The sequence below is a fragment of the Ahaetulla prasina genome, chromosome 17 (assembly GCF_028640845.1).
Source record: "Ahaetulla prasina isolate Xishuangbanna chromosome 17, ASM2864084v1, whole genome shotgun sequence".
Taxonomy (NCBI): Eukaryota; Metazoa; Chordata; class Lepidosauria; order Squamata; family Colubridae; genus Ahaetulla; species Ahaetulla prasina.
The window spans coordinates 11,206,840-11,225,515 of record NC_080555.1 but is presented as its reverse complement, the minus strand read 5'-3'; the positions used below and the strand labels follow the sequence as shown (position 1 = coordinate 11,225,515).

Genomic DNA, 18,676 nt, shown 5'->3' with positions numbered 1-18,676 from the left:
ATTCTGGGAGGTGAAGTCCAGGCTGGAGCACTGTGCGAAGTGAAGTCCAGACTGGGGCATTCTGGGAATTGAAGTCCTGGTTGAGGCTTTCTGGGAATTGAAGGCTTTGGCTGGGGCATTCTGGGAGGTGAAGTCCACCAGTGTTAAAGTTGGCCCAGTTTGGAGATTCCGGACTTAAGACGATCGATTCTGTTTTTTCCTCCCCTCCAAGCTCAGCTCAGCTCAGCTCAGCTCACGGTTCTGGCTTCAAAAATCCACAGCACAATACTGGCTTTATCCTCTGCAACGCAACCCCGCCTGCCCCTCCCGAGACCCACACAAATAGGGCAGCTTTTGCAGAAACTCCACTCTGGTCACAGGCAAAATCTGTGTCTCATCCAAAAAAACAAAAAACACCTTGCAGGCCCAGCCTCCAAGTTCAAGGCTTATCATGGAAGTTGCTGTGTTGCCAAAAGCCAAGTTTCTAGTCCTCATGGGGGGGAAACGGGGAAAGGTTTGGCAACGGCGTGGGCCGCAGTGGGCACTGAATGGGTCTTTTTTTTCTGCCCAGAGTTTGGCCTCCTTTTGCAAGGGGAGGCCAGGCAGGGATGGGGTGGCTCCCCACCCCCCACACTTCCCACTGCTCAGTCTGGGGCCAGTTGGCTAAAGGAACCGGGGTTTTTTCCTGTCCCTTCTGCAGCTTTGCCAGCCTCCGATGTGTGGGGTTGCCACAGAGACGAGAGAGCCGGGCGCGCGTGGGAGGCGGGCAACCAGGGAGAGAAAAATGAAGAAAAAAAAAGGGGGGGGGAAGGGAAGGATAAACAGCCTTCGGAGGAAGGAGAAGAGGCTTCGTTGGAGGAAGCCAAGTTCACAAGACCAAGTAGCACCGATCATTTGCGAATCCAAAGCAAACTGCAGTCACTTCTTGCAAAGACAAGGAGGGTCTGCAGGGCTGGAGACGTGTGTGTGTGTGTGTGTGTGTGTACCAGAGGCTTTGTTGTGGCTCCACACACACCCCCGGGCCTGGCCCCTTGTCAGAGAGTGACTCAGAGAGTGAGGGGGAAGGGCCGTCAGGGCTCCCTTCTGCAGGGCCAGCTTCCCTGGCTCAGCTCCAGGAGCCAGAGGCAGGCCAGGTGGGAGAGGTAACGAGGCCTCTGTCTCCTGTATCTCCCCCGCCCTTCCAGACCCAGCTGAGGACAATCAGTCCTGGTTAGATCCCAGGTTTCGCAGACAAGAGAGGCGGGAACAACAGAAGCAGGGGTGGGGCAAGCCTAGAAAGTGCTGAGTCACGGAGCCACACCCCACAGGGTATAAAAGCAGGAGGGGCTGCTATACTGCTTCGTGACGGACAAATCAAACTGCCTAGAGAGAACTTGAGCTGAAGTGCTGTTTATTCCTGACTTCCTGGTTGACACGCCGGCATCAAGAAAGATAACAGAAAAACCTTGGCAGATGCTCGCTGGGTGGCTGCCAGAGCTGATAGCTGCCGTGAACTCAATTGCCGGCTAATTGAGGTGGGGGGACAGAACAGACTTTGTGGGCTGGGCGGCAGAGACGGACCAGGGAAAGGATGGTCACTCCATCCTCCCAAGGCAGCAGAGAGTTCGGAGCAGGGGTGAAATGCTCCCGGTTCGGACCGGATCACACGATCCGGTAGCGATGGCGGTGGGTGGTTCGGAGAACCGGTAGCAAAAATGCCGAAGAGGTTATTAAAGAAAGAAAGAAGGAAGGAAGGAAGGAAAGAGAGAGAAAGAAAGAGAAAAAGAAAGAAAGAAAGAAAGAAAGAAAAAGAAAGAAAGAAAGAAAAAGAAAGAAGGAGGGAGGGAGGGAGGGAGGGAGGGAGGAAAAAGGAGAGGAAGGAAGGACTAAAAACCTGGCACTAGATGCAGCTTCAGGAGATAATCCAGGGCTGGAAGGGACCTGGAGGTCATCTAGTCCAACCCTGCTCCAGCAGGACATTGTTAGTGAGTTTTTGTCTTTTGATCCCCCAGTCACATAGCCACACCCACCCAGTCACATGACCCTCCCACCAAGCCACACCCACAGAATCGGTAGGAAAAAAAATTACGATTTCACCACTCTGTTCAAAGGGGGTCAGGTTCGGGCCAGGGGTGCAAGGCCCGCATGCAAACCTTGACCAGGAGGGATGTGAGCTTTGAATGCGGTGGGATCAGAATAAGAGTGGGAAGGGACCTTGGAGGTCTTCTAGTCCACCCTGCCCAAGCTCCTAGAATCATAGGGCTGGAAAGGTCCTTTGAGGTCTTCTAGTTCACTCCCCCACCCAAGCTCATAGAACTGTAGGGCTGAAGGGACTTTGGAGGTCTTCTTGTCCACTCCCCCCACCCAAGTTCCTAAAATCATAGAATGGTAGTGCTGGAAGGGACCTTGGAGGTCATCTAGTCCAGGGGTCCCCAACTGTTTTGTCTCCGTCCTCACTTTGGAGTAACGAGCTGGCCTACAGCCAGTGGTTATACGGCTCCTATCAGTCCTGGCCGAGAAAACGCAGCTGTCTGCCAAAAAGTTCAAACAGATTAAGACTTCAGCTCACTTCGACACGGTTCAGCTAATTTGCTTCCCGTGGAACTGAGAGCAGTCCCAAAGCTCCGTATATATCCTGTGGGATAGGGCTCCTGCCCCACCCTTCTCTTTGATGACGCCGCCTCTCTAATCTTCTGAAGCGTGGGTCGATCCAGGCTTGATTAGTATGATTATTATCAGCTGGATCTGAAGGCGTAGCCTGAGGAAGGGAGGAATCAGGGGATGTCGGCCTCATTACGTCCTCCGACTGGCCTGGTTTTGGCTCCTGGAGCCAGGCCAAAGGAATCGGTGCTCCTGAGGTAAGCCTTACCGGCCCTTCCCCCTCACTCTCGGAGTCACTTTCGGGCATGGGGCCAGGTTCGGGGGCTGGAGCCACACCATCAACCTTTCGGACCTCGGGGACCACTAAATTCATAATTTTAAATCCCGCGGACCACTAATATGATCTGCCTAATGACCGGCAGGGTGGGCGTGGCTAGGTGGTCATGTGACTGGGTGGGCGTGGCCAACTCAATGCCACTCATGTCGAGGGGTGCATCGCCAGCCTCTACTCACCCCTCCCCTCCCAGCCCCTCCTCGCTTCCCCACCCGGGCTCCTTAGGGCCCCAACGGGAAGCAGTTGTTGGAGCTAAGTAGCCACCAGGAGAAAAGAGTTGGCAAAACAGCTCAGTTCAAACTGGATCTGACCGAGAAGGAGGCTCGGCAGAAGCACCTCACTGAGGACTAGGAGCATAGGCTTTCCAAACAGAAGGAAGATCTGCAGGAGTGCAAGGAGGCTGAGCAGCTGAGATGGTCAGCCAGTTCCAGGCCATGATGCAGTCCCACTGGAACAAAGCCCTCCTCCTCTTCGCCACTAGTGGTGCTTCCCTCCGGCCTTCACCCAAAGCCCCACACCAGGAGGCTGAAGCAGACCCCAAGTTGGAATTTCTGCTCCCCTCCGACCCCCACAAAAAGACCCCAAAGGGGGAGACTCTCTGCAGCAACACAAACGTTCATTGCACGTATCCGGCCCAGTTTGAAGACCTCTGATTTAGTGCAATATAAAAAATGCCAATAATTTTTCTGCGGACCACCCAAAATTTTCTCACGGCCCACCAGTTGGTGAGCACTGTACTAGTCCATCCCCTGCCCAAGCTCCTAGAAGCCTAGAAGGGTAGCGCTGGAAGGGACCTTAGAGGTCTTCTGGAGGCAAGCTGTTCCACTGGTTAATTGTCACTTTCAAGAAATTTCTCCTTAGTTCTAGGTTGCTTCTCTCCTTGATTAATTTCCACCCGTTGCTTCTTGTCCTGCCCTCAGGTGCTTTGGAGAATAGCTTGACTCCCTCTTCTTTACGGCAGCCCCTCAAATATTGGGACACTGCAATCATGTCCCCCCTAGTCCTTCTTTGCATTAAATTAAGACAACCCCAATTCCTGCAATGAGTTCCCCGTGCATGCAGGCAAGTTAATTTGCACAACTGCAGCATGGAGAGCTTGCGCAGGCTAAGCAGGGAGGGGGGTAGCAAGCAGGAACCGCTTTCTGGGTTGCTACTACGCTTACAGGAAAAGGGCTGAGTAATTGCACAGGGGAGGAGGGGGGGGAGGAGGAGGAGGGGGGTGGCAGGCCGGCAAAGGGGGCGGGTGGGAATCTCAGCTGCTGCAATCCGGAAAAACAGAACTTTCTTCCTCGGATGGCGCCAGGCTGCCCTCTGCTGGCCGGTTTCTGCTCTGTTCTCACTTTGCATAAGACAGGGGTCTCCAACCTTGTCAACTTTTAAGACTTGTGGACTTCAACTCCCAGAATTCCTCAGCCACCAAAGCTGTCTGAGGAATTCTGGGAGTTTTGTTTTTGTTTTTGTTTTTTGCATTTATATCCCGCCCTTCTCCGAAGACTCAGGGCGGCTTACACTATGTCAAGCAATAGTCTTCATCCATTTGTATATTATATACAAAGTCAACTTTTATTGCCCCCAACAATCTGGGTCTTCATTTTACCTACCTTATAAAGGATGGAAGGCTGAGTCAACCTTGGGCCTGGTGGGACTTGAACCTGCAGTAATTGCAAGCAGCTGTGTTTGTAAGACTGTCTTACCAGCCTGAGCCACCAGAGGCCCATCTATCTATCTATCTATCTATCTATCTATCTATCTATCTATCTATCTATCTATCTATCTATCTATCTATCATCTATCTATCTAATCTATCTCTATCTTTTTTTTTATTTGCATTTATATCCCGCCCTTCTCCGAAGACTCAGGGTGGCTTACATTGTGTTAAGCAATAGTCTTCATCCATTTGTATATTATATACAAAGTCAACTTATTGCCCCCAACAATCTGGGTCTTCATTTTACCTACCTTATAAAGGATGGAAGGCTGAGTCAACCTTGGGCCTGGTGGGACTCGAACCTGCAGTAACTGCAAGCAGCTGTGTTTTAATAACAGTGTCTTATCAGTCTGAGCCACAGAGTTGAAGTCCACAAGTCTTAACAGTTGCCAAGGTTGGAGACCCCTGGCATAAGACATCGGTAGTCCTTCAGTTACGCCCCCCCCCCCAATTTGAGCCCAGCGTTTCTCTTTGCTAAGGGAGACACCGGTTAAGGGAGCCGCTTTGCTCCACTTTACGACCTCCCCGGCCACGGCTGTGAAGCGAATATACTGCCGTTGTGAAGTTTTAAGTCCCGCGCGGTCTTTAAGCGAAATCTAGCTTCCCCCCGTTGACTTTTGGCTGGTCAAAGGGGATCACGTGACCGCGGGACCCTGCAACCGTCGTAAGTACATGCCAGTTGCCAAGCCTCTGAATTTGGATCCGTGTGACCACGGGGATCCGGCAACGGTCGTTAAGGGTGAAAAAGGGGTATTTTTTTCCAGTGCTCGCTAAATAAATTATATAGTAAGTCAAAGACTCATCTGTACAAACTTTGAAGAAGGCTGCCAATAGTCCTGGACATACAACCACGACTAGACCTGGGTTATCCATCGGTAAGCCATGTTAAGTGAACTATCCCGTGAACTGACTTTTTGGGTGTGTTTGGGGTTTTTTTTTTTTACTGCAGTTCTTAAGAGAACCACTGCCGTTGTTAAGTGAATCACATGGTCGTTAAGTGAATCAGGCTTCCCCTGACTTTGCTTGTCGGAAGCTGGCTGGGAAGATTGCAAATGGTGGCCCCAGGGATGCTACAACCGGGGTAAAAGATTCCCCTCGGACATACGTGCTGGTCGTTCCCGACTCTAGGGGGCGGTGCTCATCTCCGTTTCAAAGCCGAAGAGCCAGCGCTGTCCGAAGACGTCTCCGTGGTCATGTGGCCGGCATGACTCAACGCCAAAGGCGCACGGAACGCTCTTCCCTTCCCACCAAAGGTGGTCCCTGTTTTTTCTACCTGCATTTTTTTTATCTGCTTTCAAACTTTTAGGTTGGCAGAAGCTGGGACAAGGAACGGGAGCTCACCCCGTTAGGCGGCAGCACTAGGGATTCGAACCACTGAACTGCCGACCTTTCGATCGACAAGCTCAGCGTCTTAGCCACTGAGCCACCGTGTCCCTCTAAACACAATAAATACATGCTAGTTGCTAAAAGCTCATAACTCACATAACTCTGTCACTGTTGTGTCTTGCCCGCTCTCACCGCAGCCGGGGTCTGCTTATCTGCTTCCGAACGCTGAAGAATGTCCTCCCGGCCCCAGCCCTGGCTCCATGCCCAGACAGGCTGAGAAGGAGGCATCTCCCGGCCCCAGCCCTGGCTCCATGCCCAGGCAAACGGAGCAACTAGACCCCTCCCCCTCCTCCACAGCATGTGAGCCTGAGGAAAGTTTATTTCCAACAGCTGCTGATTGGAGGCAACAGAAGGAAGGGAGGGGCAGGCCTTAATGAGTGCTGAGTCATGGAGCCACACCCCATGGCCTATATAAAGGATCTGCTTTCTGGCAGTCTCTGAGTCAGGCAAAGTCGAACTTATCTTGCTGAAGTCACTTTCTGGTCTCCTGCCTGCCTTGAGGACTTTGCTAGGACTTTGGGCAGAGCTGCAGAGGCAAGCCTGATTCGGATTTCCCTGACCCGGCCGTCAGCGGAGGAGTGGGACACGACATCTTGCCTGACTCCCCACATATCTACAAGATGGATCAGCAACAGCTGGCGCAGATTGTGCAGCAGCTACAAGCAGATAACCAGGAACTGCAACAGCAAGTCGCCCAGCTGACTGCTCAACTGGCTGCTGGGAATGCCCCAGCAGTCCAACCTCCTCCTCCTCAGCGCCACAGCCCGGTACCGGTGCCGGAGAAGTTCTCAGGACGGATGGAGATGTTCCCGGCCTTCATGGCCCAGTGCCAGACCTACATGGCAATGCGGCCGGGGGACTTTCCAGATGACCGGGCCAGGGTGGCCTTCGTGATGAACCTGTTGTCTGGCCAGGCTGCGCAGTGGGCCACGCCTTTGGTGCTCAGGGACAGCCCCTTGCTGGCGGACTACCAGGGGGGGCAATTGCGCCTGATGTATGAAGACCCCGTGCGGGCCCAGACGGCTGCCTGGCGCCTAGGAGAGATCCAACAAGGGCCCCGCCCCCTCCGGGACTACATCACGGAATTCCGGTTGCTGTGCCATGATTCGGACTGGAACGACACGGCACTAGCGGACGCATTCAAGAGGGGCCTTTCGGAAGAGCTCCAGGACGAGCTGGCTCGGGTGGAGGCGCCGCGGACCCTCGTTGACCTGGTGCCCCTCTGCCTGCGCCTCGACACCCGTCTCCAGCAACGCCCGTCCTGTCGCCGCCAGCAACCGTCAAAGACCGTCGCCCTCCCTCGACCCGTGCCGCCCCCGGCCCGGGCCGCCCCGCGCTTTGTGGCCACCACCGAGGAGCCCATGGAGTTAGGAGCGGCCAGGCCTCGCCTGACGGCCCAGGAGTGGAGCCGGAGGCACCAAGGGGGGCTGTGCTTGTACTGTGGGGAGCCCGGCCATTTCGCCGCCGCATGCCCGAGGAAGCGCGGTGGAGCACGTACGCCCGTCCCCGAATCCCGGCCTGGCCAGTCGGGAAACGGGGCAGGCCCAGCCCAGGGGAAACCCTAGGTCGGGCACGGACCAAGCCCCCGCCAGACATGGCCGACGTGGACCCCGGGCACCCTCGGCACCTGATTTTGGACACCCGGGTGTGGGTGGGTGACCGGCCGGAAGGGATCCCGGCGCACGCGCTGGTGGATTCGGGGGCCACCACGAACTTTATGGACCGGGCCTTCGTGGACCATTTTGGTGTCCCCTTGGTTCCGGTAGACCTTCCGATGAGCGTCGAGACCATCGACGGGAGGGAGCTGGTGGCCGGACCCATTAACGTAGCCACGCAGCCCTTGCGCCTCGCCATCGGGGACCACGAGGAGGCGATTCGCTTCTATGTGACGGCAGACCTCCACTTCCCAGTGATCCTCGGACTGGCCTGGCTGCGGACTCACGAACCTCAGGTGGCCTGGTCGCAGAACGCCATCTCGTTTCTCAGCCTGCAGTGTGTCGACCACATCCGCCACACCTGCGCCGACCAGGACGTCTTCACCCCGGCCGTCGCCGTGCCCCCTGAGCTGCAGGACTTCACTGACGTCTTCAGTGAAAAGGAGGCGGACCGCTTACCCCCGCACCGGCCCTACGACTGCCCCGTGGACCTGCAACCCGGCACCCCGCTGCCAACGGGACGCCTGTATTCCATGTCCGAGCCCGAGTTGGCCGCCCTCAGGGACTTTCTGGACAAAAATCTGGCCCGAGGGTTCATCCAGCCTTCCAAGTCCCCTCTGTCGGCCCCGGTCCTCTTCGTGAAAAAGAAGACGGGGGATTTGCGCCGATCGTTCCCAACGGGCAACACCCCCGCTGGTGGTCGGAGACCACGTGTGGCTCTCCACAAAGCATCTCCCGTCCGACCGGCCGGCGAAGAAACTGGACCACTGGTTCATCAGTCCATTCCCCGTCGAGGCGGTCATCAATCCAGTGGCCTACCGGCTGACCCTGCCGCATTCCATGCGGATCCATCCCGTCTTCCACCGGTCCTTGCTGGTCCCTGAGGCCCCGCCGTGTCCCCTCCAGCGCCCGGCGCCGCACGTCGCTGTCGACGAGGGCGGGGCGGAGGAGTACGAGGTGCACAGCATACGCGACTCCCGCTGGCTGAAGGGGCGCTTCCAATACCTGGTTGCGTGGCAGGGGTACGGGACCGAGTCCACCTGGTTCGACGCCTCCGACGTCCACACCCCGGACCTGGTGCAGGCCTTCCACAAGCAGAACCCGGCCCGACCACATCCCGATCGTCAGCCCCGGGGGAAGGGCCCTGTGGTGAGGGATAGTGTTGTGTCTTGCCCGCTCTCACCGCAGCCAGGGTCTGCTTATCTGCTTCCGAACGCTGAAGAATGTCCTCCAGGCCCCAGCCCTGGCTCCATGCCCAGACAGGCTGAGGAGGGGGCATCTCCCGGCCCCAGCCCTGGCTCCATGCCCAAGCAGGCTGCAGAGGAGGGAGCACCCCCCGGCCCCAGCCCTGGCTCCATGCCCAGGCAAACGGAGCAACTAGACCCCTCCCCCTCCTCCACAGCATGTGAGCCTGAGGAAAGTTTATTTCCAACAGCTGCTGATTGGAGGCAACAGAGGGAAGGGAGGGGCAGGCCTTAATGAGTGCTGAGTCATGGAGCCACACCCCATGGCCTATATAAAGTATCTGCTTTCTGGCAGTCTCTGAGTCAGGCAAAGTCGAACTTATCTGTGCAACAGCTTAACCAGCAAGGTCTGTGCAACAGCTTAACCAGGTTGGATCCAAGATCTGTGCAATAGCTTAACTAGGTTGGATCCAAGGTCTGTGCTGCAGCTTAACCAGGTTGGATCCAAGGTCTAGCAGCAGCTTAACCAGGTTGGATCCAAAATCTGTGCAACAGCTTAACCAGGTTGGATCCAAGGTCTAGCAGCAGCTTAACCAGGTTGGATCCAAGGTCTAGCAGCAGCTTAACCAGGTTGGATCCAAGGTCTAGCAGCAGCTTAACCAGGTTGGATCCAAGATCTGTGCAGCAGCTTAACCAGGTTGGATCCAAGGTCTAGCAGCAGCTTAACCAGATCAGAGGCAAAATCAAGCAGCTATCTTTGCAAAGCAAACTGAATCTGGTTAGTTTGGGTTTCACTTAGCCTGCCGACTGGCCCGGGACCTTCCATTAACCTCAGGGTCGATTCAGGAAGTGGGTTTACTACATTTTGTAAACGCCCCGTCTTCTCAAGCTATAAATAAGCAAGCCACATTTTCACCTGACCCACCCTGTTAAGTGATCGGGTGGAGGGGGAAGCCATCCAATTTGCAGACAGTAACACCAGCCAACCTGGGGGGAATTGCCAACACCTTGGAAGCGAAACGCCTTTTCGAGATTCTCAAGTCATCCAGGTCAGGAGGCATCTTGAAGAAGCTTCTTGGAGGAGAAGCGAAAAGTCTTCAAAAAGACAAAAAGAAAAAAACAGAAAGTCCAGATGCCTCCTGAAAAACAAAATCCACCTTTGGGACAACCACAGCCTGGAGGACTGAGAATCTCTGCAGACTTTTAGTTATACAATTTGGGATGGACAACCTTGGAATGGTGTCGGAGTAGGCATGGATTTTCAGAGGAGGAATTGCAGACTACAGGAACCACGTGGAGGGGCACCTCGCCAGCCTCTACTCACCCCTCCCCTCCTCGCCTGCCTGCCAGGTGTTGTGACCCAGGTTCCTGGACCCGGACTCCTGGACTCGGATGACTCAGAAAGTGAGGGAGAAGACCTGTCAAGCCCTTCTTCTCTTGGGCCCTCTCCCTCCCTGGCACCCACTCAAAGGGAGGGGGAGGGGCCGGCAAGGCCTGATTCTCCCGAGCCTTCTTCTGATTTGGCAACGCCCCAAGAACAGTTTTGGAGTGATGCAAGACTGCGCAGGCGTGACCGGCGCACGCAGCAGAGGAAGCGTTGGGACAAAGCCAAGGAATGATGGTCATGCAGTGACATCTGCAGAGACTATAAATAGGAGGCGGGACTTCCTGGTTTTTTGTCTTGGACAAAGCAATGAATTTGCGCGGGCAAACTGTATCAATGGAGGGAAGAATATATTCGTGAGTAATTCTGGCCTTATCTATAATTTCGTTATCTCCAGAAACTTGGCAGGCCCGTGGGTAGACTTGGCCAGGACATTTATCTATGTAAATAAAGTAGAAGAGGAGGCCTTTGACTGACTCTTTGTTGGGAGTATTGGGGGAGGGAAACAGAACAGCAGGGCTCCTAAGGTCCCCAACAGGAAGCAGTTGTTGGAGCTAAGCAGCCATCATGAGAAAAGAGTTGGCGAAACAGCTGATTAGTTTAAATTGGATCAATCCAATTTATTAAATTAAACAATCAATCCATGGAGCAGAAGTTGCCTTTGGAAGTTGTGGGAGTTTCATCCCTGGAAGCTTTCAAGAAGAGACTGGATTGCCATCAGTCAAAAATGGTGTAAGGTCTGCTTGCGCAGGGGGGTTGGGCTAGATGACCTACAAGGTCCCTTCCGACTCTGTTAATCTGTTAAAAACATTGCGCAATTACTAATATCGGTAGTCCTCAAGTTACGATCACAACTGAGACATCTGTTCCTAGGTCAGTCATTTGTTAAATGAGCTTTGCCTCGTTTTATGAGGTTTCTTGCTGCAGTCGCTAAGTGAATCGTTGCAATTGTTAAGTTGGGAACCAGATTAACCGGGTTCCCCGTTGGCTTTTTATAAACAGATTTTGTTTAACAGATAAACAGAGTTGGAAGGGACCTTGGAGGTCATCCAGTCCAACCCCCTACCCAAGCAGGAGACCCGACACCATTTCTGACCGATGGCAGTCCAGTCTTTTCTTGAAAGCTTCCAGTGATGAAGGCAACTTCTGTTCTTTGCTCGTCATGTAACCCTGGGACGTGACGTATATGATCCAGTTGACAAGCGTCTGGATTTTGATCAGGTGGCCCAGGGGACGCTGCAACGGTCGTTAAGTGTGAAGAACGGTCATAAGTCCCATTTTCCAGAGCAATTGTAACTTTGAATAGTCACTAAATGAGCTGTTACAAGTCAAGGGCTACCTGCATTGCTTTATATGGCACGTGGAATACTGTTTCTAATCCTGGTCACCACAATGCAACTCAAAAAGATCCAACCAAACCCAGGAAATTGGGTTTGACCTAACCCTGGCAAGATTAACCCATCATGGATCGTGATTTAAGCAAAGCTAGGATTAAAGAAACTCAAGTTTTGTGTTGTTGTTTTTTTAAAAAAAAAACCTTGATTGGATACATCACACATTTGGCCTCAAACAATAAACCATCTTTTTTGAGCTGGATCTAGGGATACGCTAAGCAGGAAAGAATTCCCAGAAAGTCAAAATGGCGTTTGGGCAACCGCTAGACTGCCAGCTCAAGTCTTTCGAACTCGGCTCCTCCGCGAAAAGCACGCCTGCTGAAAACTCAAGAGCGATGGCACTTGGCGTGGATCACACCTGGTTTGGAAAATCCGTCGCGGCTGTTTCCTTTCGCAGAAAACCAGGTGAATGCAAACGCCGCGTGGCCGTATATCTGGGTTTCCAAGCTGGCCCTGAATCCAAGGAGCCAGCCTGCCAATCATTAAGCCAGGATCTGACCGGGATCCCAAGCAAGCGAGAGCTGAAAACAAGTCACATCCTTTAATCTCAAATTATTTTTTTTTCTCTCCCCCCCACTCCGAGTGCTTTTGTATGTGGGGGAGGGGGGGGCGAGAGAATAGAGCTGCAGACCATGCATCAAACGGGGAAGGGGGAGGCAGCTGGAGACCCCCCACCCCCAAAAGTACAGAAATAAGGGCAAGGCGGGAGGAGATGGCCGCCGACCCATCATGGCCTGTGCAGGAACCGGTGGCTGGGTGCGGTCTTGTGTCCAGGCCATATTGAAAGCCCTCTTTTGTTGTGGCCGTCTCTTCCGCGGCTGTGCAAATGACCAAGTGGGGCCTGCGTCCGTGGTTCGGATCCGGTGTGGAGGGGAAGGGGAGCGCCCTCCCCCCCCCAACAAGCCAGCTAGTCCTGGCTCTCTTCCAAACGCCACTTAAGCGATTCTTCCTTCAAGGCATCGGGCTTGATTTGGTTCCGCATGCCGCCCAGGAGGTTGGAGGTGGCCTCGGAGGCCACGATCAGCGGCTTGACCACGGTGGGAGGGATCTGCCGCAGGACGCCGCCCACGGCCCCCGTGATGCCCTTCTGCTCGTGCCCACGGGCAGCCACGTCGCAGATGGCCTGGGCCGTGTCTATGACGCCCTGGAGAGAGACAGGGAAGAGGAGTCGGGAGCAGGGATGAAAAGGAAAGTCACTGTCGGCCTCCGCTTATTACTTTTAAGTGTTTATTTACTTAGTAGGGTGTTTAGTTGTTTTATCACTTCGTTAAATGTTTTATTGCTACTTGTTGTCATGCGTGATTAATAGGGTGGTGGCCCTTTAAGCGGTTCGGCTGCCATTTGAGAGGAGGAGGAGGATGAAGGATTCAAACTGGCGGCTCAGACTGGTAAGACAGTCTGTTATTAACAGCAACTGCTTGCAATTACTGCAGGTTCTAGTCCCACCAGGCCCAAGGTTGACTCAGCCTTCCATCCTTTATAAGGTAGGTAAAATGAGGACCCAGATTGTTGGGGGCAATAAAAGTTGACTTTGTATATAAATATACAAATGGATGAAGACTATTGCTTGACATAGTGTAAGCCGCCCTGAGTCTTCGGAGAAGGGCGGGATATAAATGCAAATAAAAAAAAAAGATAGAGATAGATGAGATAGATTAGACAGATAGATAGATAGATAGACAGACAGACAGACAGACAGACAGACAGACAGACAGACAGACAGATAGATAGATAGATAGATAGATGGGCCTCTGGTGGCTCAGGCTGGTAAGACAGTCTGTTACAAACACAGCTGCTTGCAATTACTGCAGGTTCAAGTCCCACCAGGCCCAAGGTTGACTCAGCCTTCCATCCTTTATAAGGTAGGTAAAATGAGGACCCAGATTGTTGGGGGCAATAAAAGTTATATAAATAATATATACAAATGGATGAAGACTATTGCTTGACACAGTGTAAGCCGCCCTGAGTCTTCGGAGAAGGGCGGGATATAAATGCAAAAAAACAAAAAAACAAAAAACAAAAAACAGACAGATGCGCAGCAGATTTAATGAACACTGCATGCCAGGCATACCAACCAGAAGACAGACAGAGGAATAACATCGGAAGCAAAGTACCACGTGGCCAAAGAGGAGAAGGACAATGGACCAGAACTGTTTGACTTTTGGAGGGAGGAGGGCTGAATAAGGGGAAATGTATCTGTACGCCATATCTAGTTCCAGTTCTAGCTTCACTTCTATTGCTATCGGACGTGCTCAGTAAAGGTTACCTTTCTCTATAATCAAATGGGAGTCAGGGTTATCCTTTCTTGAGTATTGGAACATAACATAACATAACAACAGAGTTGGAAGGGACCTTGGAGGCCTTCTAGTCCAACCCCCTGCCTAGGCAGGAAACCCTACACCATCTCAGTCAGATGGTTATCCAACATTTTTTTAAAAATTTCCAGTGTTAGAGCATTCACAACTTCTGGAGGCAAGTCGTTCCACTTATTAATTGTTCTAACTGTCAGGAAATTTCTCCTTAGTTCTAAGTTGCTTCTTTCTTTGATCAGTTTCCACCCATTGCTTCTTGTTCTACCCTCAGGTGCTTCGGAGAATAGCTTGACTCCCTCTTCTTTGGGGCAACCCCTGAGATATCGGAAGACTGCTATCATGTCTCCCCTAGTCCTTCTTTTTATTAAACTAGACATACCCAGTTCCTGCAATCGTTCTTCATATGTTTTAGCCTCCAGTCCCCTAATCATCTTTGTTGCTCTTCTCTGCACTCTTTCTAGAGTCCCAACATCTTTTTTACATCGTGGAGACCAAAACTGGATGCAATATTCCAAGTGTGGAATTCCGGAATTGCCGGAAATGCCGGAATATTGATCGGAGGCAATCTGACAGTCATTCAGTACGGCTAGCTAGAATGTTTCCTAATAATTCGCCAAACTGCTGGCAATGCAAAAAAACAACTCCTGGAACATACTATCACCTATGGTGGACATGTCCTGAGGCGAAAAAAACTTTGATCCAGAATCAGATACTGGACAGAAAAGATAAGTGGACATAAGGTGGACTTGAAACCAGAGACGTTCTTCCTTGGGATACTAACCAGAACTTATAATAAAGATATTCAGTATTTGATATTACACACAATTATGGTGGCAAGGATTGCCTACGCACAGCTCCGGAAAAATGAAACAGAAGAAGAAACAATCAAGAAAATTCTGGACTGTACAGAGATGGATGAATTAACGAAAGAAATAAAGGAAAAGGAAGAGACAGAAGGTTACCAAATATGGGGACTAGATGGTACGAGTGGTTGGAAAATAGGAAAAGTGAATAGGAAAAAAAAAGGATGGAGAAGAGGAGATAACAAATGTGTAAAATATTGCAAATAAATGAAACTAGATGTAAAGCGGTGATAAAGTCAAAGATAGTAAAAAAAGAAGGGAAAAGGGGAATGTATAAAGCAGAAAGCTGAAAAAACGAAGCCGTCATGTAAAAAGAAAACAGACTACGTGTTTATGTTACGTATGTTTGCTGGCTGGGGAATTCTGGGAGTTGAAGTCCTCCAGGTTTAAAATTGCCAAGGTTGGAGACCCCATGGCCCAGACGGTCTCCGAGAATCAAACAGGATTGAATAAAAATTGGGTGGGAAAATAGAACGAGGACATCAATGCCCCACATTGACCCACCGAAGATGGGGCTAACTATCTTCCCGCAACCCTCGCCTGCAACCCCAGGGAGGCTCACCTCGCGCACGGTGTCGTAGGCCTTGGCCACCCCTTCGCGTAGATCTGCCGGCTGATGGCCCCGTCGTAGTTTGCGGGCGTACTTTCTGTCCGGCAGGGCGCGGGATGGCGGAGCCGTGGGGGACAGGATGTCGTAGACGGTTTCGGCAGTGGCCTGAGAGGGGGAAGAGAGAGAGAGAGAGAGAGAGGGAAGGGTCGGACTTCTATAAGGGAGGGGAGGGCTGATTTTCCCACGGAGAAAGGGCAGGCTGGAGGTCTAGGTCAGGGCTAGGCAGCTAGGGCGACTGTATAACCTGTGTACTTCATCTCCCAGAATTCCCTGCACTTCATTTCCTGGGGATTGGAGTCTACAGGTGGTACAGTTGCATTCTGGGAGGTGAAGTCCACAGCTGGATCAGTTGCCTGGGTGAGGAATTTTGGGAGTTGAAGTCCACAGGTGGTACAATTGTTTGGCTCAGGAATTGTGGGAGCTGAAGTCCCTAGCTGGTACAATTGTCTGGGTTCAGGAATTCTGGGAATTGAAGTCTAGAAGTGGTACAGTTGCCTGGCTGAGGAATTCTGGGAATTGAAATCCACAGGTGGTACAGTTGCATTCTGGGAGTTGAAGTCCAGAGCTGGAACAGCTGCCTGGCTGAGGAATTCTGGGAGTTGAAGTCCAAAGGTGGTACAATTGTTTGGCTCAGGAATTCTGGGAATTGAACTCTAAAAGTGGTACAGTTGCCTGGCTGAGGAATTCTGGGAATTGAAGTCTACAGGTGATACAGTTGCATTCTGGGAGTTGAAGTCCACAGCTGGAACAGCTGCCTGGCTGACGAATTCTGGGAGTTGAAGTCCAAAGGTGGTACAATTGTTTGGCTCAGGAATTCTGGGAGTTGAAGTCTAAAGTGGTACAGTCCCCTTAGTTGCCCACCCCTGAGTTCAGCTGCGCCCCCCACCCACCCACCCATTTTGGGCTGGGCTTTGGCAGACCCCCTCCCTCCCTCCTTGAGCAGACCCCCCCCTCCGGAAACCTGAATAGCCTGCACTAGGCGGTTGCTGAGCTCCAGGGCCGCCGAGGCGGTGGAGGTGCCGAAGGAGGCGGCGCCACGTTGCAGGCCCCGGATGATGCGCCCGTCCTTACGGTACTGCTCGATGGGCAGCCAGAAGAGGTCCCGCAGGCCGTGGACTGGGGTGGGGGGTGGGAGGAGGAGAAAAAAAAAAGGGAGGGGATGAAGAGAAGCTGTGCAACCCACCCACCCACTTCCCATCAAAACGCGGAGCAGAGGGGGGGGCCACTCACAGAGCTGCACGAAGGAGTGCATGGGACCGACCCCGCCCAGGATGCCCGGCAGCTGGTTTTTACGGATGTCCGTCAGCCACTCGGTCAGGGCGTAGCTAACCACCTTCTCCACCCCAAGCAGCCTGGGAAGAGAGAGAGAGAGAGGAGGGGCACCGATGGGGCAGCGTACAGGTAAGCGTCCCAAAAGTGTTGTGTTTTTGTTTTTTCCCCAAGAGGCAACTGGACTTTCTGTTTTTTCTTTGAAGACATTTCACTTTTCACGTGAGAAGCTTCTTCAGCTCTGATTAGGATGGTGGGGAAGGGAAGGATTTATATTCCTTGCAGGCAGCTGGTCATTTGCATCCTTTTAGAGCAGGGGTCTCCAACCTTGGTCCCTTTAAGACTTGTGGACTTTAACTCCCAGAGTCCCTCAGCCAACAAAGCAAAGCTGGCTGAGGAACTCTGAGAGTTGAAGTCCACAAGTCTTAAAGGGACCAAGGTTGGAGACCCCTGTTTTAGAGGGTCGTTGAGGCCACTGGGAGGTTTACCTGTGTTTACCTGTGGGTGAAATGTAAAATGTTTTATTTGGATTTTAATGGGGTTTTATATTGCTATGTATTTTATATTAATTATCAGCCAATTTGAATAAGTTTTTTAATTTTGATTTTATTGTATTATTTTTATACAAATTCGACAACTGTCTGACCTTAGGACCTTTCGCCGCGAACTTAAGACCTATTTATTCCGCCTTGCTGGACTGGCTTGATTTTTAAAACTTTTGATTTTATGGGTTTGAAATTTCTGTCAATTTTATAGGGCGTTATTACATTTTAAATTTGGCCATTTGAATAAGTTTTTTAAGGGTTGTTTTTTTATTATTGTATGTATTCTTTCTTTTGTATTTTATTTTGGCTGTTCACCGCCCTGAGTCCTTCGGGAGAAGGGCGGTATACAAATTAAAATATTATTATTATTATTATTATTATTATTATTTATGTATGCTATTTTTACCTGACTGTAAACCGCCCTGAGTCCTTCGAGAGAAGGGCGGTATATAAATTAAATAATAATAATAATAATAATAATAATTATTATTATTATTATTATATGTAAAATTTGTTACTACCAGTTCTGTGGGCGTGGCTTGGTGGTGGGGTACTGTGACTGGGTGGGCGTGGCCAACTTTTTTTTTTAAACTTTTAAAAGCATTTTTTTCTACAACCTCATCAGCCGAAAAGGTTGTTAAAAAATGCTTTTAAAAGGCTCCGACGATCAGGCAACTCAGCTGGGATCGCCAGAGGAGCCTTTTAAAAGCTTTTTTTTTTTTTTTTGGTAGAAAAGATGCTTTTAAACGGTTCTGACGATCCCAGCTGAGCCGCGCGATCATCAGAGGTTTTTTTTTTTTTTTACTTTTAAAAGCATTTTTTCGGCCGAAGGAAAAAATGCTTTTAAAAGTAAAAAACAAAACAAAACCCACTGATGATCGCACGGCTCAGCTGGGGGGGAGGGGCAGGGATTTTTGCTACCGGTTCTCCGAACCACCTGCCGCCATCGCTACCGGATCGGATGATCTGGTGATCCGGTCCAAACCGGAATAATAATAATAATAATAATAATAATAATAATAATAATAATAATAATAATAATAATAATAATAATAATAATAATAATAATAATATTTTAATTTGTATACCGCCCTTCTCCCGAAGGACTCAGGGCGGTGAACAGCCAAAATAAAATACAAAAGAAACAATACATACAATACTAAAAAACAACCCTTAAAAAACTTATTCAAATAGCCAAATTTAAAATGTAATAACACCCTATAAAATTGACCGAAATTTCAAACCCATAAAATCAAATTAAAAGTTTTAAAAATCAAGCCAGTCCAGCAAGGCGGAATAAATAGGTTTTAAGTTCACTGTTGTGTCTCGTCCGATCTCACCACAGCCGGGGCCTTCTTATCTGCTTCCGAACACGGAGGAATGTCCTAGTATGCCTCCCGGCCCCAGCCCTGGCTCCATGCCCAGACAGGCTGAAGAGGAGGAAGTATCTCCCGGCCCCAGCCCTGGCTCCAT

The 18,676-nt window shown here is 51.2% G+C and overlaps 1 protein-coding gene across 1 annotated transcript in view; it reads right to left on the bottom strand.

The window, feature by feature from the left end:
- Positions 1-10,959: 10,959 nt before the first annotated feature.
- The window catches only part of ATG2A (autophagy related 2A), a 113,016-nt gene continuing 105,299 nt past the window's right edge, over positions 10,960-18,676 (bottom strand). Inside the window, 4 exon segments of the mRNA XM_058160071.1 lie at positions 10,960-12,748; positions 15,342-15,494; positions 16,351-16,505; positions 16,620-16,741. Of these exon segments, the coding sequence (XP_058016054.1) occupies positions 12,512-12,748; positions 15,342-15,494; positions 16,351-16,505; positions 16,620-16,741 (667 nt within the window). The 3' untranslated portion in view covers positions 10,960-12,511.